This window comes from Centruroides sculpturatus, unplaced genomic scaffold (genome assembly GCF_000671375.1).
Source record: "Centruroides sculpturatus isolate CEXI.00-Female unplaced genomic scaffold, Cexi_2.0 scaffold70, whole genome shotgun sequence".
NCBI classification, from domain to species: Eukaryota; Metazoa; Arthropoda; class Arachnida; order Scorpiones; family Buthidae; genus Centruroides; species Centruroides sculpturatus.
This window is the reverse complement of record NW_019384571.1, coordinates 622,927-643,179: the sequence shown is the minus strand read 5'-3', so window position 1 is coordinate 643,179 and position 20,253 is coordinate 622,927. Positions and strand designations below refer to the sequence as shown.

At 31.3% G+C, this 20,253-nt stretch overlaps 1 protein-coding gene across 1 annotated transcript in view; it reads right to left on the bottom strand.

The window, feature by feature from the left end:
- LOC111624189 (R3H domain-containing protein 2-like) overlaps nucleotides 1–20,253 on the bottom strand; it is a 282,865-nt gene that overhangs the window by 21,838 nt on the left and 240,774 nt on the right. Inside the window, exons 17-19 of the mRNA XM_023367000.1 lie at nucleotides 18,573–19,033; nucleotides 5,775–5,987; nucleotides 2,447–2,654 (exon numbers count right to left, since the gene is read on the bottom strand). Of these exons, the coding sequence (XP_023222768.1) occupies nucleotides 2,447–2,654; nucleotides 5,775–5,987; nucleotides 18,573–19,033 (882 nt within the window). The remainder of the gene's footprint in view (nucleotides 1–2,446; nucleotides 2,655–5,774; nucleotides 5,988–18,572; nucleotides 19,034–20,253) is intronic.

Here is a 20,253-nt window from a genome sequence, read left to right as displayed (position 1 = left end):
TAAAGAATTCATATATTGAGAATGTTTATTTTAGGAGTGATAAAACAGAGAATTCAACAGAATTCCAGAGGATGAATAAAAGCCTGTGTGGATAATAGGGTGAAGGAACCTGTTAAGTTGGGGTCTCTGTAACAAAATAAAAACTGTAACAAATTTTATTAAATCATATTTTGTCTACTACTACAACAGTAATGTTAAATTTAAAAAAAAAAAAATCTAAAATGATTTCTTAAAATCAACAATTACTTCCTGAACAGATTTAAAGTGATATACTTACGACTCCTCTAACAAACTTTTAGAAGTATCAAAAACATTGTTATCAATATTAAATTTAATAAAATATTCTCTGAAAATGTTTCATCATTATAAAACTTAAAATTCATTAGGATAATTCAGAATATTTTGTGGTCATCAGCCATAATGTAGTTTGTATATAATTCACAATTCCTTATTTCATTCCTATTTTTCTACTTTCTTTCTATTGTCTTCGAGAACTTTCCAAATCAACCGTTAATACTTGAGGGGAAGGATTACCCTTTCTCAGAACCAAGGGTGAACAAAGGAGTAAGGTATTAGTACATCCCCAGATTTGGGGAAATAGACGAAAGAAAATATAGCCCAAGGCGAGAAGAAAGGAGAGGGGGGAACACTTTTTGGCTGGACCTAGAAAGGAACGGACGTACAGAGTAGTGAGGGAGACTCAAAAAGAGAGAGGTAGGAAGAAGATGGCAGGTATAGAAAAGGACTGCCGAGATAAAAGAGGAGAAAGCATGAGGGACTAGAGAGAACCAAAAAAATTGGAGAACCTCAAGGACTAATTGCTGAATCAGTAAAGGAAAATAAAAGGCCACAATTGAGAAAGGGCACGTCCCCAAAGATATCGATCTATCAACGTGGACCCAGGTACTATCTATCTATTTATCTATACTTTCTATACTTTCCTAAGATTAATTGTTTCTTTATTATATTAGTTTTAAGTTAGACATAAGATTAGTTTTTAAGTTGGTTATCAAGGTTCTGTGTTATGTGCGCGTGTATTATACATTTGTACAAAAATAGGAGGCGACCCAATTCCCTGTGTGGATAATAGGGTGAAGGAACCTGTTAAGTTGGGGTCTCTGTAACAAAATAAGAAAAAAAATCATGTTCGGAGAGCATTAAAGGAATATTCAATTATACATGTTTTTTTGTTCCTGTGTTCCTATTTGTAACATTTATTCGCAGACTTACAAATCTCTCGTTATGAACAACCACAATTTAATATATACAAATTTAATAAATTTTGTGTTAGTCATTAACTGTTTAACATAAAATTGGCCAAAATTGGCTTAATCCATTTAAGATGAAAACAGCTGATGGAAAAGTTGTTTGACTGGTTTTGCTATTCAAGTTACCCTTGTATCCTGAGAGGTAAAAACAATTTAGTTTCTGGTTCATAGAAATAAGAAATTTTCAGAGCTTAGAGTTAATAATAGAAAGATTTTTAAAAACTACACTTCATACTTAATGTGCAGTTTTATCATATAAGTAATGATCTTAATAGAAACAAATGTTTCAGAAAATGTGATTTATTAAATATATGTAAACATTTATTGGAGACATTGTGCAACTGAACAAAATTAAAACTATTTTCAGTATATTGTGGTAACTTAAAAATATAGAAGAAAATATATAGTAAATTATATTAAATTTTTGCAGACTATTGAAAATATGTAGTTCTATAATTTTGCTTAATCAAATAAGTGTTCATTATATTATCATTATCTTCATTAAACAAGAAACTAAATTCTATGAGCAATTATTTATCATGACATTGTCACAATGCCGAGCTCCAATTTTTAATCATATTTTTAAAATTTATTTAATTTAAAATATATGTTTTCTAACTCAAATTAGAAGTCTTGTCCCTGTACATCATACTTTTCCTATTAGCAATAGAGTCATGCCAGTCATCTAACTAACTCTTTTCAGGAGAAAATTTTGAATTGAAATAGCTTTACTTCCGGTTTGCATCAGAAGTTCATATATAGTTAATTGGAACTTCCTGCCCCTAATCATTTCATATCTGGTCGCTGCTTTCATCTATCTAGCTTTATTTTCAAGAATAAGAAAAGACAGACAGACACAGTGATAGATGAATTAGAATTTATAAATTTTTCAAACTGAAGCCCAATAAATTTACCAACTGGTCTGATAATGATATTTTCTAATTTACTAAAATAAAGAATTTACTAATAGTCAAATTATTTCACAAATTTATTCAAACATGAAAAACGCTTATATGAAGTTCATATTAAAAGAGATGGCATTATTTTTTTATATTAATGAAGTTAACAGGGGCTGAAAAGTTTGAGAATCACCGATTTAAATTATACTATACAAATTAAATTAATAATTTGTAAAAGTTATTAAAAAAATAAAAAATTTCTTAGTTATAATTTGTTACCTGTAATTTGTTGAGTATGTTGAGTAGTAGGTTGAGACATATGAGTCTGAATATCACTTATTCCCTGATTTCCTATACCCAGGCCAATATTTTGAGTGGAAGATGATTGTTGGACAGGTGTTTGCACAATGGATGTTGTAGGATAAATATATCTTACAGGTGGAAGAGATGAGTTTTGTGGAACTTGAGGCACATAATAAACAGGCAACTGAGGAAAAAATTTTGTGTTTTAAATTTAAATATTAAAAAATTGAAAATTTTAAAATTTATTTTAAAAAACATGAACATGACAACAAACAATAAAATTTTCTGAATCTTTTGTATTTGTTGTTTTGCAACATATGACAAATTTTTCTCTCAGACAAGGTGGATTTTCCTCTTCCCTCAAGAACAAAAATAATTTCTACACTCCAAAAAACTGACTAGAAAAATATACATTGGATAATACAAAATTAATTATGGTATGCTGAAAATAATTAGCATTGATTTAGCTCCATTCAAATTTCATCCCATTTTTGTCATTCAGAAGTTAAAAAAACATTTTTGCAATATAAACTTTCAAATTACATAATTAATTAAGTGTTAAATCTAACATGCACAATCAAAAATAAAAGTTCTATTTTAGAAAAAGTTATACAACTCCATAAAAACAAGAAATGGATATTTTTTTCAATAAGTGATTTTACTCTCTCAAGCCATAGCACAAACAAAAAATAGTTTAGTGTTACAAATGAACTACCATAAAATGGGGTAAATTTGGCCAAAATATTAAACAATAATAATAATTTTGTACAATTTCTGGAATATAAAATAATTGTAATGCAGCTGAATTTTTTGAATGTAGTTGAATTTTTTATACCAGTCAAGTTTGCATAAGTTGTCATAGGTATAACTAGACACTGTCGGTTAAGTAGTCAGCTTTCTGTGGTCCTAGCTGACATACATAGGCATTAATGTTAAAAATCTCCAGTTTACTCAGCACCATTTAACTTATCACCACTGGATAAATTGATGAACTTTTTCTGTCCCACACTTGTTTGGGTGTCTGATAAGTCGACTCCCCCCCTGAAATAAATGAGTTCACACCACAGAATCTGATTTTGCATTTTCTCACCTTTCATTCATGCTTTATTTGCAGCAAGTTTTTCACATTTCTGTTAGAAATGAGTATCTGAAATTTAACAATACTTATATGGAAGGAAAAATACAAACTTGTATCTGAATTTGAATGTAATAAAACTTCGCCAGCTGAATTTGCAAAACAAGAAGACCTTCCAATAACAACATTGGTGGGAATTCTGAAGAAAAAAAGAGGAAATTGAGAAACTTTTTCTTGGTTCTTTGGCATGGCTGTCTCGAAAACGCCAGAGAAAGTTGCCATACAAAGATGTTGAAGATGCTTTGGTATGTTGGCTAAAACAAATTCATTCATTGAATCTGCCTGTTTCAGGTCTGATACTGAAACAAAAAGCGATGGAAATTGCTGAGGTACTTGGATTAGAAATCAACTTTAGTGATGGATGGTCAGAAAGATATATTTCATGCACTGTATAAAGCACTATTGTATTTTCCTAATTGTAGTTGTGGTTTTTTTTTCCCAACTTTGTTTTAGTCATCATATCAGATAACTCAACACATTTCCACTTCCCCTTGGAGTGTTGACTTATGCAGACTCCAATGTATTTATTTCTGTAGTTACTTTTTATATTAAATCATAATGATCATAAAAATTAACCTCTGAAAAGTTGATTAAAAAAAAATGGTGAATGCATTTGAGTCTATATTTTTCTAAAATAATTATTAGAATAAATAAAATAAATATAATGCCTCTAGTTTCAATTTAAAAAATTTAAAAAGATAAAGCATAATTAGTTTTTATCAATTGCCATTATATTACGAAAGTTACTCTATAAAGTGATGTGGCCAACGTTGGCCATATTCATTTGCAATAAAAAAGTTGTAGATGGTGCCATTTTTCATCTTGTTAATCTGCAGCAAGAAGTAATCAACAGACCACAAAAAGGTTTGTTTTTGATTGTTTTCAATATTATATGAATAAATTATTATATTATGTTAAGACAATGTTGTCATATTTTTAGAATAATGCCAAGGTGTTTCATGCCTCCTAAAAGTGGGACAAGACGATACAGTATGCTGTTCATAGTAAACAATACAATACAAGCTGCAGTTGAAGCTGTCAAATCTGGTACAATGTCACAAAGAAAAACTAGTTTTTACTTCAACATTGCAAAGACAACTTTATAAAATAAAATTAATGAAAAATATTCTTTGAAAGAAGAGTCAGACAGTTTTGACCACAAAAGAGGAAAAAATCATTAGTTACCATCTTATTATGATATCAGAATTTGGATTTACCATTATAACAACTGAATTATGACATCATAAAGAATTATTTAGATCATAAAGGAGCAAAAATATATTGGCTTAGAAATAATTTTCCTGAATATGATTTTATAAAAGGATTTTTACAATGCAATAAGGAGCATGCTATACAAACATCTGCTAATACAACAGCAGACGGAGGTACAATTTCTATTGAAGCTGGAAAAGCTTTCTATTATCCCTGTAGAAGAGTTTTACAAGAATTTGACACACACATTGGATGGCATTGAATTAGATTGCATTATTAACATGGATGATCTAATAGGGTTCAAAATTTCTTGTTGGAAGTGGCCTTAGTAGGCCACTTCCAACAAGACATTTACTCCCATACAAGACCATTCTTTCCTACTTAAAGACTATTTCTGTACAATGTACCATTCTTTCCTACTTAAAGACTATTTGTGTACAATGTACCATTCTTTCCTACTTAAAGACTATTTGTGTACAATGTGAAAAAACTTATGATCAAATGTGAAATTATATTGATATAAATTATAATGATTTCCTGAATTCGAGTACCAAATTAATACTTTACGAACAACAAACTAGTTTAAGTTGAAATGCAGTAAAATTTTAAATAGAGAAAAAGTTTTTGATTCATTGTTTGATATGGTAGAAATCACACTCTCTTAGTTCTATTTACATTTGTCAGTAAAACTTTTGAAATAATTCCAATCTTGAACATCTTGTATAAGATATTTATAATCATGCTGAAAAAACTGGATAGGTGTAATCAAAAATAATTTTAAAAAATCTTTATATAGCCAATATATGAATCCTCAGGCTCAATTCTGATGATGAAACAATAAAAAGAATATTAGAGACAATAAAAAATGTTAGGTATAAATATATTTGTTGGGTTTTTAAAGATTTCTAAGTTATCTTTTTAATATTTATAATACTATAAATTTAAGTTTGATCAAACCTGGGTTACATTGCTTTGATGCCCACTAGACACTTGATTTTTTGCAGGAATCACATAACCTTGTGGCATTAAAGTAGATGCAGAGTTTTCCATTCCTCGAACAGATGCTGGAGGAACTATCTCTCTAGTTTGAGGCTGTCCAGTTGTTTGAGCTGGTATAAAACTGAGTACAGACAACTGAGTGATCAAATCCATATTAGAATTATTTCCTTCCTAAAAGAAAATAAGACATAATTGTATAATTCAATAATACTAAGAAAATTTAATTTTAATTGAAATAAAACCTAATTTTCTAATTTATTAAAAATTAATCTCATTAAATTTTTCAAACAGTTGAAATTTTATTTATAAAATGAGGAAAGCCTAAAATATAAAAAAATAATTCAAGATTTAATAGTAAAAACATTATTTGAGATGGTTTTAACAACTATTATATTTATTTTGTCTTTTAAACAAAGGATGTTTAAATTTTCACATTAAATGAGGAAACTACTATATTTTCATACTATGTACTCATTATTGTTATTTTTTTATATTTCCATGCATTATTCTAAAAAATGATATCTTTGAAAAAACAATACAAAGTTTTATGAATCTTTTATTTAAAGTACAGTGGGTGATCAGTTAACGAACTTTTCAGACAAATCGGGCAACGAACACTTTTGCGAAAGATTATGTTCAGACAAAGAACACTCACAGAACAAACACAAGAAGCAATGCTGCATTTAACATTTCTAAAACCATTTTAATGGCATCTATGAATGGAACGAGACTTTCACAGTTGTATACATAACCTTTTTGCACTAGTTAATTTCTATTCTCTGAAATTTTGTAAGTGCTTTTCTAAACTTTTTATTGAAGAAAACTGATAATATTATGGAGGCCTAAAAAAAGTGGAGTGTCAAGAACTGTGTTCACTATAAAAAACTAAACAATAGATAATAGCCAAGGTTGAATGGGGAAGATATCTGATATTGTAGGCAGATGACTTCAACTGGTCTACAGTAGGCACAATCTTAGCTAAGATAGATATAATCAAAAAGGCTCAAGCAGATAAAGGAGTAATGAAAATCACATCTGAGAAACAAAAATGTCCCATCCATGAAAAAAAAATGGAGAGATTGCTTTTAGTTTGTTATTACATGTAAATAAACATAGTAAGACAGTATATAATATTTTATTTATTTTTTAGGGTCTCCAGAATGAATTAATCAAATTACCTTAAAAATTTATGGTAAATCGATAATCGGTTAATGTAACGAACAATTCAGGTAGCGAACATAGTCTTGGAATGATTAGAAATTACCAACTGTATTTAACAATTCAGAACAGTCATATTATTGCAATCATTTTTTGTTACAAAAGAATCCAAAGTATTTTTTGCTTTGCCTGTCTCTACTTCACCCATAAAATTTACTTATAGAACATCTAAATTATCACAATCTCTTCTTACAGCATCATCTCACAAGAAATCTTCATCTTCTGAACTATTTTTTTGAAAAAATGAGCATATCATTTATTTATAGTCTATGCTGTTTCCCTGTTTCCGTTTGTTCCTTATTTTGAGGCAGTCATGCATGCCAACTTTCTGCTACTTAATTCTGGCTACCCAGCCTCACACGTAATACATATACATGAAGCCTTTTTACTTATAACTGAGAACAAATCTTTTTATTTTCAATTTAATGGTACCATATATAAACAGACACAAGGGGTACCAATGGGATCTCCACTATCACTGATCCTAGCAGAGCTAATCATGTGCAATATAGAACATTGTGTATTTAATGCTCCTCTGACCATCCAATACCCAACGTTATATTTATGTTCTGTTGATGACATATTAATCGTGTGGGAGGGTTCCACTGATAATTTAAAACAATTTATACAAATGTTAGCTTCAGTTTATTCATGTTAGAGGAAGAATCAAATGCCAGAATTTCATTCCTGCTGTCTAGCAAAACATTTGTAGAACAGGAAATGCAACTTATCAACAAAGTGATGATAAAAGCAGGCTACTCCCAATCAAAATTTTATTATCTTCGGAATCGTATCAAAAATAAATTATTTCCACAGTCTTATCTTACCAACAAAGAGGACCTAAAGATAGCACACCCCAATACCATTTTTGTCCTGTATCATTAAAAATTGTATGCCTTTTTTAAAAAAATGGCTACATTCTACTGCTATCTACACAGCCAACACTAAGAAGATTGCTATCTAACGACAGAGATGCTATTGAACTAAAAGAAAAATCGGGAGTTTATCTGGTACCATTAAAACATAATCGATCAGGAGAAGATACTTGTTATATAGGAGCTACTACTAGAACACTAACATCTCTCATCACAGAACATCAGGATGACATCCAAAATAACCGTCCATCAACGGAATTAGTGAGAAAAGTCCTTGATAAAGACTACTGACCAGTCTGGGACCAAACAAAACTATTGAAAGCATGCAATAATCAAAAAGAACTCTTTATTTAGGAGAACCCTTATATTTCGACACTAACACCATGTAATACCACAACTCTAGAAATTCCTAAAATATACACTACATTATTTAAGTGTCACAATCTATATTTCTAGAGCTACATGGTCGCGTAGCAACCACTGTTTGCAAATTTGTACATCATTCCATTCCAATTCTAAATGTTTTCGAATTTCATGAAAATTTCTATTTAAATTGGTGTTCCATCTAGCCGCACCATTTATTTCAAGAATAGAGAACTGTTGTATTCATTTTCAACTGAAGATAGTAACTGTACTGTACATTACCGAAAGTGCTTGTGAACTTTTTAATATTTTAACAATTCACCGTGATAACACCACAAAATGTAAGTGTAATTTATATTTACAAAGTCGGCATGAAGTGAGTACAGTATTATATTTTTTTCATTTTAGTATTTTAATAACTGTCACATTATTTGTAGTTCTTTCATGCTTGTTTTTGATACTGTGTCATAGATCTTAAATTTATGTTTTAAATTAAGTCAAAAATTAAAAATTACTATTTTAATTATCAGTAAATTTATATTATTTGCATAATTTTAAGCCTTTATACTGTTGTATTTATTCATTTACCCCTTTCTTTTGTTAATATTATACAAGATAATTCAATAAGAATTTTATGATTTTGAAAGCAGACAGTTTTAATTAGAGAATTTGCAGAATAAATCTAAAACAAAACACATCCAAGTTTGTCTCATATGGTGCCATAGTACCAACTTCTGTCACTGTGAGGCATGCATTTCAAAATGGTTGCTTTCATTAGTGCAAAGCATGGCTACTGTATGTTTCAGTCTGAACAAACAAAATTCATGACAATAGTTCAATGAAATTTCTGCAACCAATATTGTATGGATTCTCCATGTAGAATTCCAATTTACTCTTGACACTGAAATTTTGTTGAGGCTAGTTACCATGACAAATCTGGTTATGCATATATTTCTAATTTTATCATAAAATAAGTGAAAGACTTAGGAAAACAACACAACATGTATCATATAAAATGTGCATTTTATAACCAATCATTTGGAAAATTTTATGAAAACATTTGAACCTTAAAACCATATAAATTTGCAATGCTGTAAAAAATTACTAATGCAGATAAGATGACTTGTTAAGAATTTTGTGTAGAAGTATTGTATCAAATCGAACAACAGAAAACATTTCTGAACAACATTAATGTCAGTAACAAGTCAACATTTTTAAATGTTTTATCTCAGTGGTAAAGTGTAAATCCAGAACTGCAGAATTTGGGACTTCAAAAATCCACAAGCAATTGTGGAAAATGTTGTGGATGCGAAGTCCAAAAGTGACAGTGTGTTCTGTGTTCTTTTGCAAAAGTGTAAGGCCCTCTTTTTTTTTGTTAAGTGAACCATTACATTAACAATATTATGTATCTAGATATGCTGAAAAATTCTCTCATTTCACAGTTAAATAACAATATGAAGCATGAATATGCTTTCAGCAAAATAGCATACCACATTATACACATATCTGGTAATTCCTCCATAAATGTTTCCCAGTTTGTGGATTGATCAAAGCAGATTACTTTTTCTCCAGTTCAACATCTTTTGATTTTTTCTTCTGGGATTTCATTACATATCTAATGCTTATTTCATTCTTGCTTACAAATCTCATTAAGTTCAAAACTCAAATCACTATCATAATTACTGAAATGACAACAAATAGGCTGCTTTGAGTTTGAAAAGAAACTAAATTCAGGTGGAAAGTTTGCCATATCACAAATAACATTCATATTGAACCAAAATGACAGAGGTAAAACTTGATGTGTTTTGCAATAAATTAACATCATATTGAATTTTATTTAGAAAAATTGGTTATGATTTCATGGTTATAAAGTCCTTTAATCACCTTGTATTTTAATTTATAAGAAAAAATATTTCATTTCTTGATTGTAGAATATAAAATGAATATTTTGCCTGTAAACAGAAATAACAAGAATGGATACCAATGAATAATTGGTATCCACTCTTTAGTAGTGAAAAAACTTACAGTTAAAATAAACATTGTCAATTCTCTTAATGAATCATCAATAGGTTACAATTCTAAATTGAAAGCGAAGTATATTACAAATATTCAAATAAAAAATTTGATTATTTATAATTTGAAAAACTTACAAATTTTGTCAGATATTTTGAACATCTGACAAAATTTTAAATAAGTAAAAAATACATTAATAAATCAAAATTAACAATAAACTAAATAAAGTCTTGTGAGAACTCTTGTATGGCAAACTTTCACAATAATTGAAGAACTTTCATTCCCTGCACTTAGGGGAAAAAAACTGATAGGAAATTAGTTCAATGTTGGGAATTACAAGTTCTTTCCATCATCACCAAAAGTTGCCATACAGGAGTTTTCACAAGAAAATATTTAGTTTATTATAACTATTTCATTAATAAATGTATTTATTGGGCTGCAATTTGAGAAAATTATATAAATTACCACAGTTGTCTGATTGTCTGTACTTCTTTAATCTCAAGAATAGTGTTAGATAGATGGCAGTCAAGACCAGATATAGAAAGCTTAGGGGCGAGATATAGAAAGCTTAGGGGCAATTAACTATATGCGAACTTCTGCTTTGTCACGTTATTTCAATTCAAAGATTTTTCTCTTAAATGGAGTTACATACACAACAAGCATGATTTCATTGTTAACAGGAAAAATATGATGTACAGGGGAAAACACTATTAAAGTGCATTGTGATGAAAAATTACGGTTTGGCATTGTGACACTATCACAATAAGTAATTGCTCACGTATCGTATAATTAAGTTTTATCATGTATTCAAAACTGAATTTTAAAAAAAATGTTTATACCACATAATTCAATTTTATTTGAATATTTATAATGCATTTCAAATCCAATTTAGAATTGTAACCTGAAGATGCGTTACATTAAAAACATTTCTTTTAAATAAGCATTTTCACTGCTAAAATGTAATTTTATTTTTTAAAATTTGTCATATTACTCATTTAATTATATAATTATATTAAGTTATATTATATTCATATATAATCAAAATTCTCTATCATTTACTTTTTGTTTATTATTTGTAGAAACTTTCTAATGCAAAATATTGACAATTTAAAAAATTATACATGAAATACTTTAAACTGAATAGCATTATCAAAAAATATGGTATGGTATTAGATATAAATTTAAAATAAAAAAGTTAATTGTCTACACTCACAAAATATTTGTGGAATAAGGAGTTAAATTAATGTGAGGCCGGGACCACACACCCCTCCCAGACGGAAACCGGCTGTCGAGCTAAAGTCAATATATCAGTGACTTATTACGTAAATAGGATCAGTATGACCAAGGAACGGGGTGTGAGACGACATAATTGTCGCATTCCAAGCCTAATTCACAGATCTACGATCGTCAATTGTGAGAACGAGAGAGGGATCGTCCACTGGGTAACTTTGGTCGCCTTACAGAGGGTTCAAAGCGAGACCTACTGACACTCCTGTAGAGGGAGCAGTGGCTGGGACAGCAGTGTCTTCTCTGGGACAGAAAAATAGACATTAGATAAAATTTATGGGTTCGTTGTCCGGGAAAGGGCTTGACCAGACTTCAGAGGGGAACGGCCTGGACAGGGATATTCGGCGACCACGTGGCTCGAATCGCATCCCTGGCAATACACCAGGGACCAATAGAATCGCAGGGGACCAACATTTGGACCAACCAAAATCTCAGGATTTCGGGAAGAAAAAAGTTATAAAAACCCAAAATCCCAAGGACACGGAGAGGTTGGGAGCGAACAGTCTTGTTGATCGTCAGGATTGTCCAAGCAAAGGCAACATGGAAGAACAGGACCGAGACCAGAATGTAGGGACTGAACTTCCCACGACAAGCCTCTCCAGCCGACGGGTGCTCTGAAGGATTCTGCCTCCCGACAGAACTTGGATATATCGGAAATGAGTACGCCGTGAGCCCAACCGCCACTTCCTCCTCCCAGGGATCGTCACCGACAGAGCGACGAACGAATTTCGGAGGGATCCTCCTTGTGTTGGAACCACACCTCAAAAATTGGACAGCGTTACCCATCTACCTATAAGCATGTCTTTGTCAAATAAACGCAGAGAATTCGTAACTTCGGTCTCTGTGTGAGTCTCTTTGTGTCATGCAAACCACTACCCCCATACGGAAGGGCTTTCTTGCGTCATCCTGACGACATTCACGGGAAAAGAGAATGTGTTCACCTTTAACTGAAAGGTCAACACTTTCTCACATCGGGGCCACCAACTACTCCCTTCGTCCCCACATTAATATCATTTGACAAAAAATACCACAGTTAAGGAAAAGAATATTTTGAGTTAACTCTGTGTTAAATATAGATAAAACAGTAATATTTCTTCTGAAATGCATTGAAGAGATTTTCTCAACATTAATAATTACCGTATTTTGACGAGTATAAGTCGCACTTTTTTTACTACTTTTTGGAACTCAAAATCATGGTGCATCTTATACTCAACAGGTAACCATTTTTACAGTGAAATTATCTACAGTAGTATTTTTACAGTAGTGGTCCACTCTAGGGACCAACCTGTGCAGTGGTCCGTTAAGCAGATGGTCCCTCAACCGAATGGCTAGATTATCAGTAGTGACATAATAGAGTACCTAGATTATCAGAGTAGTGGCACATGAGTCATCGCCGCCATGTTCTGTCGACTGTCATCACGTGACCTCCAAGTTTACATTAAGAAATGACAATTATTTCAGTTTAATAAAGGTATCAATTCATCCATCCGTCATATTCTTGAATAAAAAAATATATACTCGTCAAAATATGGTATATTAATCTCTGTACACATCTTAACTAATAGATTTAATTCTCTTTTTTTATGTATGGTTTTTTCAGCTAAGCTTTCCTTGATTTTTCAATTCCTATAAATAGTTTATAAATAGTTAATTATAACATTTATATAAATGGTATAAGCATTATAACTTTTCCAAATGATAATGGCTTCTTTGAAGTAGAAGAGCATGTAGAGTCGTGGCACCCACTTGCTCCTGAGATGGGAAACTGTTCCTAAAGTCATTAACCTGAGGATGGAGAAAGCAATAGAAAGCTACTCCATTAAAGCACTAGTGATAACCCAAGTAAAGAAACCATAAAATAAACTTAAACATGGGCATCAACATTACCAATCATGGCCACCAGACCCAAAGTCTGGCAGGGGAGGAAAAAATCTGGACCTTTCAGGTCATCAACCAACAGAATTTCAGTACAATAAAAAAAATCAAAATTTCAACATGGAATGTTAGAAGATTGATAAAATTGAAAAAATTAGAAGCCAAGAATGAAATGTCTAGGAATAGAATACAAATTGTAGAACTATGTGAAAACAAGATGAAAGGGAATTGGTGATTTTTACAGTGGTGACATTAGGATAATTCATAGTAGAAGAAATGATGGTGGAAGAATGGAGTCACAATAATGCTTAGCAAGGAATGGGTACAAAGTGTATGTAATTGTGAGAACCTGGAGATGTAATGTGAGAATCTTTTCTTTGATTGGGAAGATTTATTTAGAATTTACTTAATTATTTAATGATTTAAAAAAACTTATGGAAATGAACTATAAAATAGGAAAATGAATCATAAAATATGCTTTTTACTTTTGAAATTGGTAAAAGAAGGAAATATAACTTCCTTCTGTTTGTGAAAATAACTGACTTTACCACTGGAAATGATCTTATCTCACGTTATGATACATGTCTTGTTTATGATACATCTTGTACTCAACCCTTGGATCCTGTCACATAGCGACATATTGACTCCCAATTGAAGCAAATTTGGGGATAAAAAGGGTAAACATTCTATTTATCAAGACTCTCCCAGAAAAGTGTTTCTTGATGCTCTCCGAAAAAAGCCTCACATCTGAAGGTTCTCACTCATTCGCACCTTTGCTCCCTTGAAATCCTTGACGAATTAGGAGGAAGATTGCTGTTGGCAGAAGAATCAAGTACTATTTAGAGACATTATAAAACCATTATTGTAAACTCTTTCTCTTATGCAATTCATGTGAGGTTTAGATACTTTGATTCTTAAAGTGTAGGGGTAAGGCTGCTGGCTAATGACCTAATTAATTAAGACTGATATATATACGGACGGCTCTAGGTCTGATTCAGGCACTGGGGCTGCTTTCGTAGTTTATGAGCATAATGAAGAAATTCATAGTGACAAAGTTACATTGGAAGCATATTGCTCCAATTTTCAAGCTGAGTTATTGGCCATAGACAAAGCTGTTGAATGGTGTATAAAACATGAACGGAAAGGTGTCTGTATTAATACAGATAGTCACAGTGCTCTTCAGGTCCTTACTAACCGTAAATGTAAACATCAGCAGGTCTTTAGTATTCAGACAAAACTCAGAGAACATGGTCTAACAGAGAAGTTTTATTTTAAATGGGTCAGAGCACATGTCAGTATATGGGAATGAATGAGCCGATTTTCTGGCCAAAGAAGCAGCCACTGGTAATGAAAGTGTTTAACACAATTCCACAGTCCTGGGGAAAGGAGACATTAAAAAGTAAAATTATAGAGAAATGGCAACAGATTTGGACAAATAGTATAAAAGTAAGGAAAACCTTCGACTTATTTTTTAATTTTTTTTTTATGTTTTGTATAATTGTATTTAAAGTATAAGTCATTGTAAAGAATATTGTATTTAAACCCTGTTATGCGAAAGTGGTGCAGGGAAAGACTGATCTCCATTAGGAGAAAGGATGATTCCCATTAAATGTATGTATACGTGTATGTTTGTATATATGTTACCGCTAAAGCTTGAAATCCGTTAATGTGTACATTACCTAGCTAATCTGCAGATTAACTAGGGTGATCCGTTAAAGCTGCGAAAATTGTTCAATTTCTCAAATTACCTAGGTAATTTGCAGAGTATCTAGGTAATCTGCACATTAACGGCTTCCGTATCGTTAAAGTTCAAAAGTTTGTTTCTTTCACTTCCTTTCCCCACTCCTTCTTTTTACGTAGATAAATTTAAATCCTAGAATGCAAGCAAGCACCGAATTGGTGAGTAAAATCAAGAAAAGATTCTTCGCAAACCTCTTTAGCGAAGATTTAAAATATAATACGTAGTGTTTTAATAACAAACCAAAGTATGATTCCATAATTGAAGATGTAAAGCAAATAAAAGTTTCCAAGAAGAAAGAATCATCTCGAGATTATCAAATAATTCAAAGGTGTGATGTGTTGACTGTACGAGGCTGTGAAAAACTCATTGAGCCGTTGTCAGATGCGCGAGAAAGGTTTGAAAAAGTTTGTCCATGCCGGAGAATTGTTTGACATTCGATAAAAACTGAAGAAGACCTTGAAAAATTAGAACATTCACAAGAGACTGTTATTATGAGATCACAGTCAAATCTTACTCAAGAGGACATTCCGTTATCTCCCGCTTCTACAGAATCACCTATAGAAATACAAGAATTTACCGATAGTAATCTTAAACTGCCTTCTATACAGTTGATTGATGATGCAGTCACGAAGAATATTCAGTTACCCTGCACCTCCAAGGAATCGCCTCTGCAAGTTGAAGAAGTCATCACTGAGTTACTCTCAACTTCAGCAGAATCGCCATCACAGTTTCGTACGGAGCCTGTAAAGAGCACTATACAAGACATAGTCTGTATTGTTTGCTCAAAAGCAGCATCAAGTGCTCACAAGTGTAAATCGTGTAATATGTTTGTTCACGCAGTTTGTGGTGAAGTAGATCCTAAAGAGGAAGGGTATGGTAAGAATGTATTGTGCATCATCTGTAAAAAGAATATGGATCAGAAAATACAGCGTGATGAAGCCAAGAAATGTTTAGAAAAGCAAGCAAAGAAAATGTTAGCAGTTTCTAATGCAAAGCACCCAAACGTCGATGAAGGTTTCGCTGTGAGAATTAAAGTACCCGAAGAAGACAGAGCAAAAACTGATGCACGTTCAATTTTAGCTGTGGTTCTTAGTAAAACAGAGGATGGCTTTTATAAACTTGATACTAAAACAGGTATTTTAAAACAATTGTATGCAAAATCTGAATTCAGTGTTTGCAAAGAGAGATTTTTAACGAAAGAAGATGGATGTCCCTGCTGTAGAAATATCTTTACGTCAAACAGCAATAAAACAATCCCTTGGTACTGGGCAGGGTTTCAGAAAATGTGACTGCAAATCTAAATGTACCACAAATAGGCGTGCTTGTCGCAAAAACCAATTGCTACGTAATTCAAAGTGTCACCAATCTTTAGATTGCACTAATAAGTAAGTACAATTTTATCATATGTTTTGCAAATTCATTTCCCTAATTGTAGTAATATTTTAAACCGTTTGATTTTTGTATTAAAGTTTTTTTAATTGATTGATGATTGATTCAATCAACTAATTTGTTGATTGTATTAACTTGATTCTTTAGATATTGAAAATTAAATAAATAACATTATGTTAATTTAAGCGTACAGAAACGTTGCTGTTGTTCCAGCAAAAATCTTATTTTCACTTTACTGAGTGCCTAGTAGGTAATTTGCAGATTACCTAGATAATCTGAACATTACCTAGGTAATTTGAGAAATGGAATAATTTTCGCAGCTTTAACGGATCACCCTAGTTAATCTGCAGATTAGCTAGGTAATGCACACATTAACGGATTTCGAGCTTTAGCGGTAACATATATACTGTTTAAACAGTATACAGGATTGTGATTTGTGAACTATTAAATAAATAAATAAATAGTTAATAATAATAAAAAAAAACCTTTGATTTTTATTATATCCTAGTTTAATCATTTTGTATTTTAAACATATAAATATATTTTATTATTAAACATTTTTATTTATATTTAACCTTGTCATGAACTCAACTCATTTAAATGCCAATCTCTCTATCGATGGACTTACAACCCTCCCCATTTGAACGTATTTGGAAAAATGCATTTTATCGCGAGTTAGGACATGATTTCTTTATTTATCCTAACTGGCGTCAGAAATACTAGACTAAAGAAAGATTTTGACAATCTTTCTTTAGTCTAGCCATTAATTTATAGCCATCTGCAAACCCTGTGAGCAAGTTTCGCAAAACTGACCTTGCATCAGGTGTTAGGAGTTGGAGTAAACCCATTTCTACACTGCGAGTTCTCACATAATATACGTGTAAATGATAGGTTACACATGATAAAAATTAGCTGTATACCAACAGACTTGATAATAATTCAGGTATATATTCTAATTTCTAACTCAGAAGAAGAAATGATAGAAAAAATGTATGAAGACTTCAAATATACTAGAATTGACAACAGAAAAGGACAATGTAATACTAATAGGTGATTCTGATGTTACAATGAGATCCCACACAAACACAGAGATGACAGACAGGAAAATTCAGATTTGGAAAAACTAATCAAAGAGGTAAAAAGTTGTTAATGAATTCTATAAACAGAATGGGATGATTATTTCCAATACTTTTTTTGAAGTCCCTTACAGAATAACCTACACATGAGTAGCACCTAGCTCCAAAAAATACCAAATTGACTACATCTTTATAAAACAAAAAGAAAGGAACTAAGTGAAAACTAGTCATAGTTACTAGGCCCAGATGTAGACAGTTGACCATAGGATAGTTGTAGTAAGGTGTAACATTAGATTTAAAAAAGTCAGGAGAAAAAATATTTGTTTAGAAAGATTAACAAACATAGCAACAAGACAACTCTATCCAGAAACAGCTAATAATTGATTGAGTACAACCTCTGAAACTGGATGGGATGGCATAAAGGCAGGAATAAAGGAAGTTTTCAAAAAGATATTAAGATGATGATAATTGATAATTATAAAATCCTGGATGACAGAGGAAATACTACAGTTAATAAAGAAATCAAAAAAGAAATAAACTGAAGAAAGATAACAACATAAAAAGATACAAGAGAATAAAAAATAAAATAACCAATGAGTGCAGAATACAAAAAGAAATGGATGGAAGAAAGGTAATACCAACAAATCAAAGTCTTTAGTAACAGATAGATATATATGGTATTGTTATTCAAGCAAATTAATCAAAAATTAGATTAAATATAAATAAAATACACACAGTAGTAAAGGCTAATAAGTTAAAATTTATTATTGATATTTACTTTTATTAAAATATAAATTATAGTGAGTAACTTATTTGTTAATAAATTATTAAATTGTGCACATATCTAATTATTAGATAAGTTTAATGCAATCTATTATAACACAAAATAAAAGAATTGAAAGTATGAAATTATACATACCAAATTTAATTGTCTTTGATCTGGAGAAACTGGTTGCTGTGTTAATTGTGAAACTGATGGTTGCTGTGGAGATACTTGAGGTTGAAACTGTGGAGTAACATATGGTACATAAACGATAGTTGGCTGCAATGATGCTTGAGGCTGAATCTGTTGTTGAAAAGGTTGTTGAATAATAGACCTATGTTGCTGTTGTGCTTGCTGTTGAGATTGTTGTTGCTGCTGTTGTTGTGTTGATGGAGGTGGTGGTGGTGGAGGAGGTGGGGGTGGTGGTGGTTGTTGTGTTTGTTGCTGCTGCTGATGTTGCTGTTGTTGCTGAGGATGAGAAATTTGAGTTGCAACTTGAACTTGAGGAGTAGCAGTTGTTAATGTTTGAAATGGAGTAACCATCATAGTTTGGCCTCCAATATTGTTTGTCTGTCTAGTTCGATATACTGTACCATCCATATTCATGTAGGGTGTACCTAATAAAAAGATACAGAATTTTAAATTAATTTATAATATATTCTGACATATAATAATAATTAATTTAATTTAAAGAAATTCAATTTAAAGAATTCCAAGCATTCTTTTAGATTTAAAAGTCCTTAAAAGAATATTCAGAAATCATAAATGGTAGTATGATTATAACAGTGATGTTATGTTTACAAAATAAAAGTTTACACAATTCCATAACAATACATAACTGCATGCCACACCAGGATGAATATAAAATATGACTCACATCAAACATTAACTGGTGTGAATATGATTATCACTTGAGTAACAAGCTTTTTTCAAACACATCCTAATGTTCGATCATATTTAAACATCTCACGGGGAACACATGTACATACATACAGTATTTGAAATCTCTTACTTTTGATTTTGTTCAAATTTTAAGATCCAGCTTGGTTTGTTATAAAAAAATTGAAGAAGAGCCCAGAAGGGAAAAAATGTTCGTTGCTCAAGTGCTAATCATATTCACCCCAGTTAATGGTTGATGTGAGTCATATTTTATTTCCATAACAATATTGGTAATCCCATCTGGAGGTCACAACTTCTGAGCAAGAATGGAAACAGATAATGCATAAGCATGGATGGGAGATAAGTCAGAAATGCATATGTAAACTGTGCTTAAAGTAAGCTGCAATTATTATTTTAATTATTATAATTTTATGATAGTTAAGCATGAAGAAATTATTCCATCAAAATTTTTAAAATCATGTTTTAGCAGTTATTTTAACATTAAACTACAGTAGAGCATCGATTATCCGACTCAATTGGGGACTCAGGTTGGTCAGATAACTGAAAAATTGGATAACTGAAAAAAATGAAAAAAATACATTATTAGTGTAGTATATTAGTATATCCCATGTAATTAGTATATCGCTATTAACCAACTTCGCATTGAATTTTCATCGATGTTAAGCCTAACAAATTTTTTTTAAAATAATAATCGTCGCTATTGTATCGTTAAAAATTATTTTAAAATTATTTTATTGCTCACAAAACAAACAACCACTCATAATTAGAAAATTAAATCTCGTTTAAATACTGGCCTCCGTTTCATGGTCGAGCCAGTGTTGCCAGCTAAAACACGCAAAAATTTAACAAAAATAATATTAAATTAGCCAAGACATACCCAAATATTGTAGCGCCACATCACTAGCGGACATTTGAAATTTGCCGACTAGGACGGTCG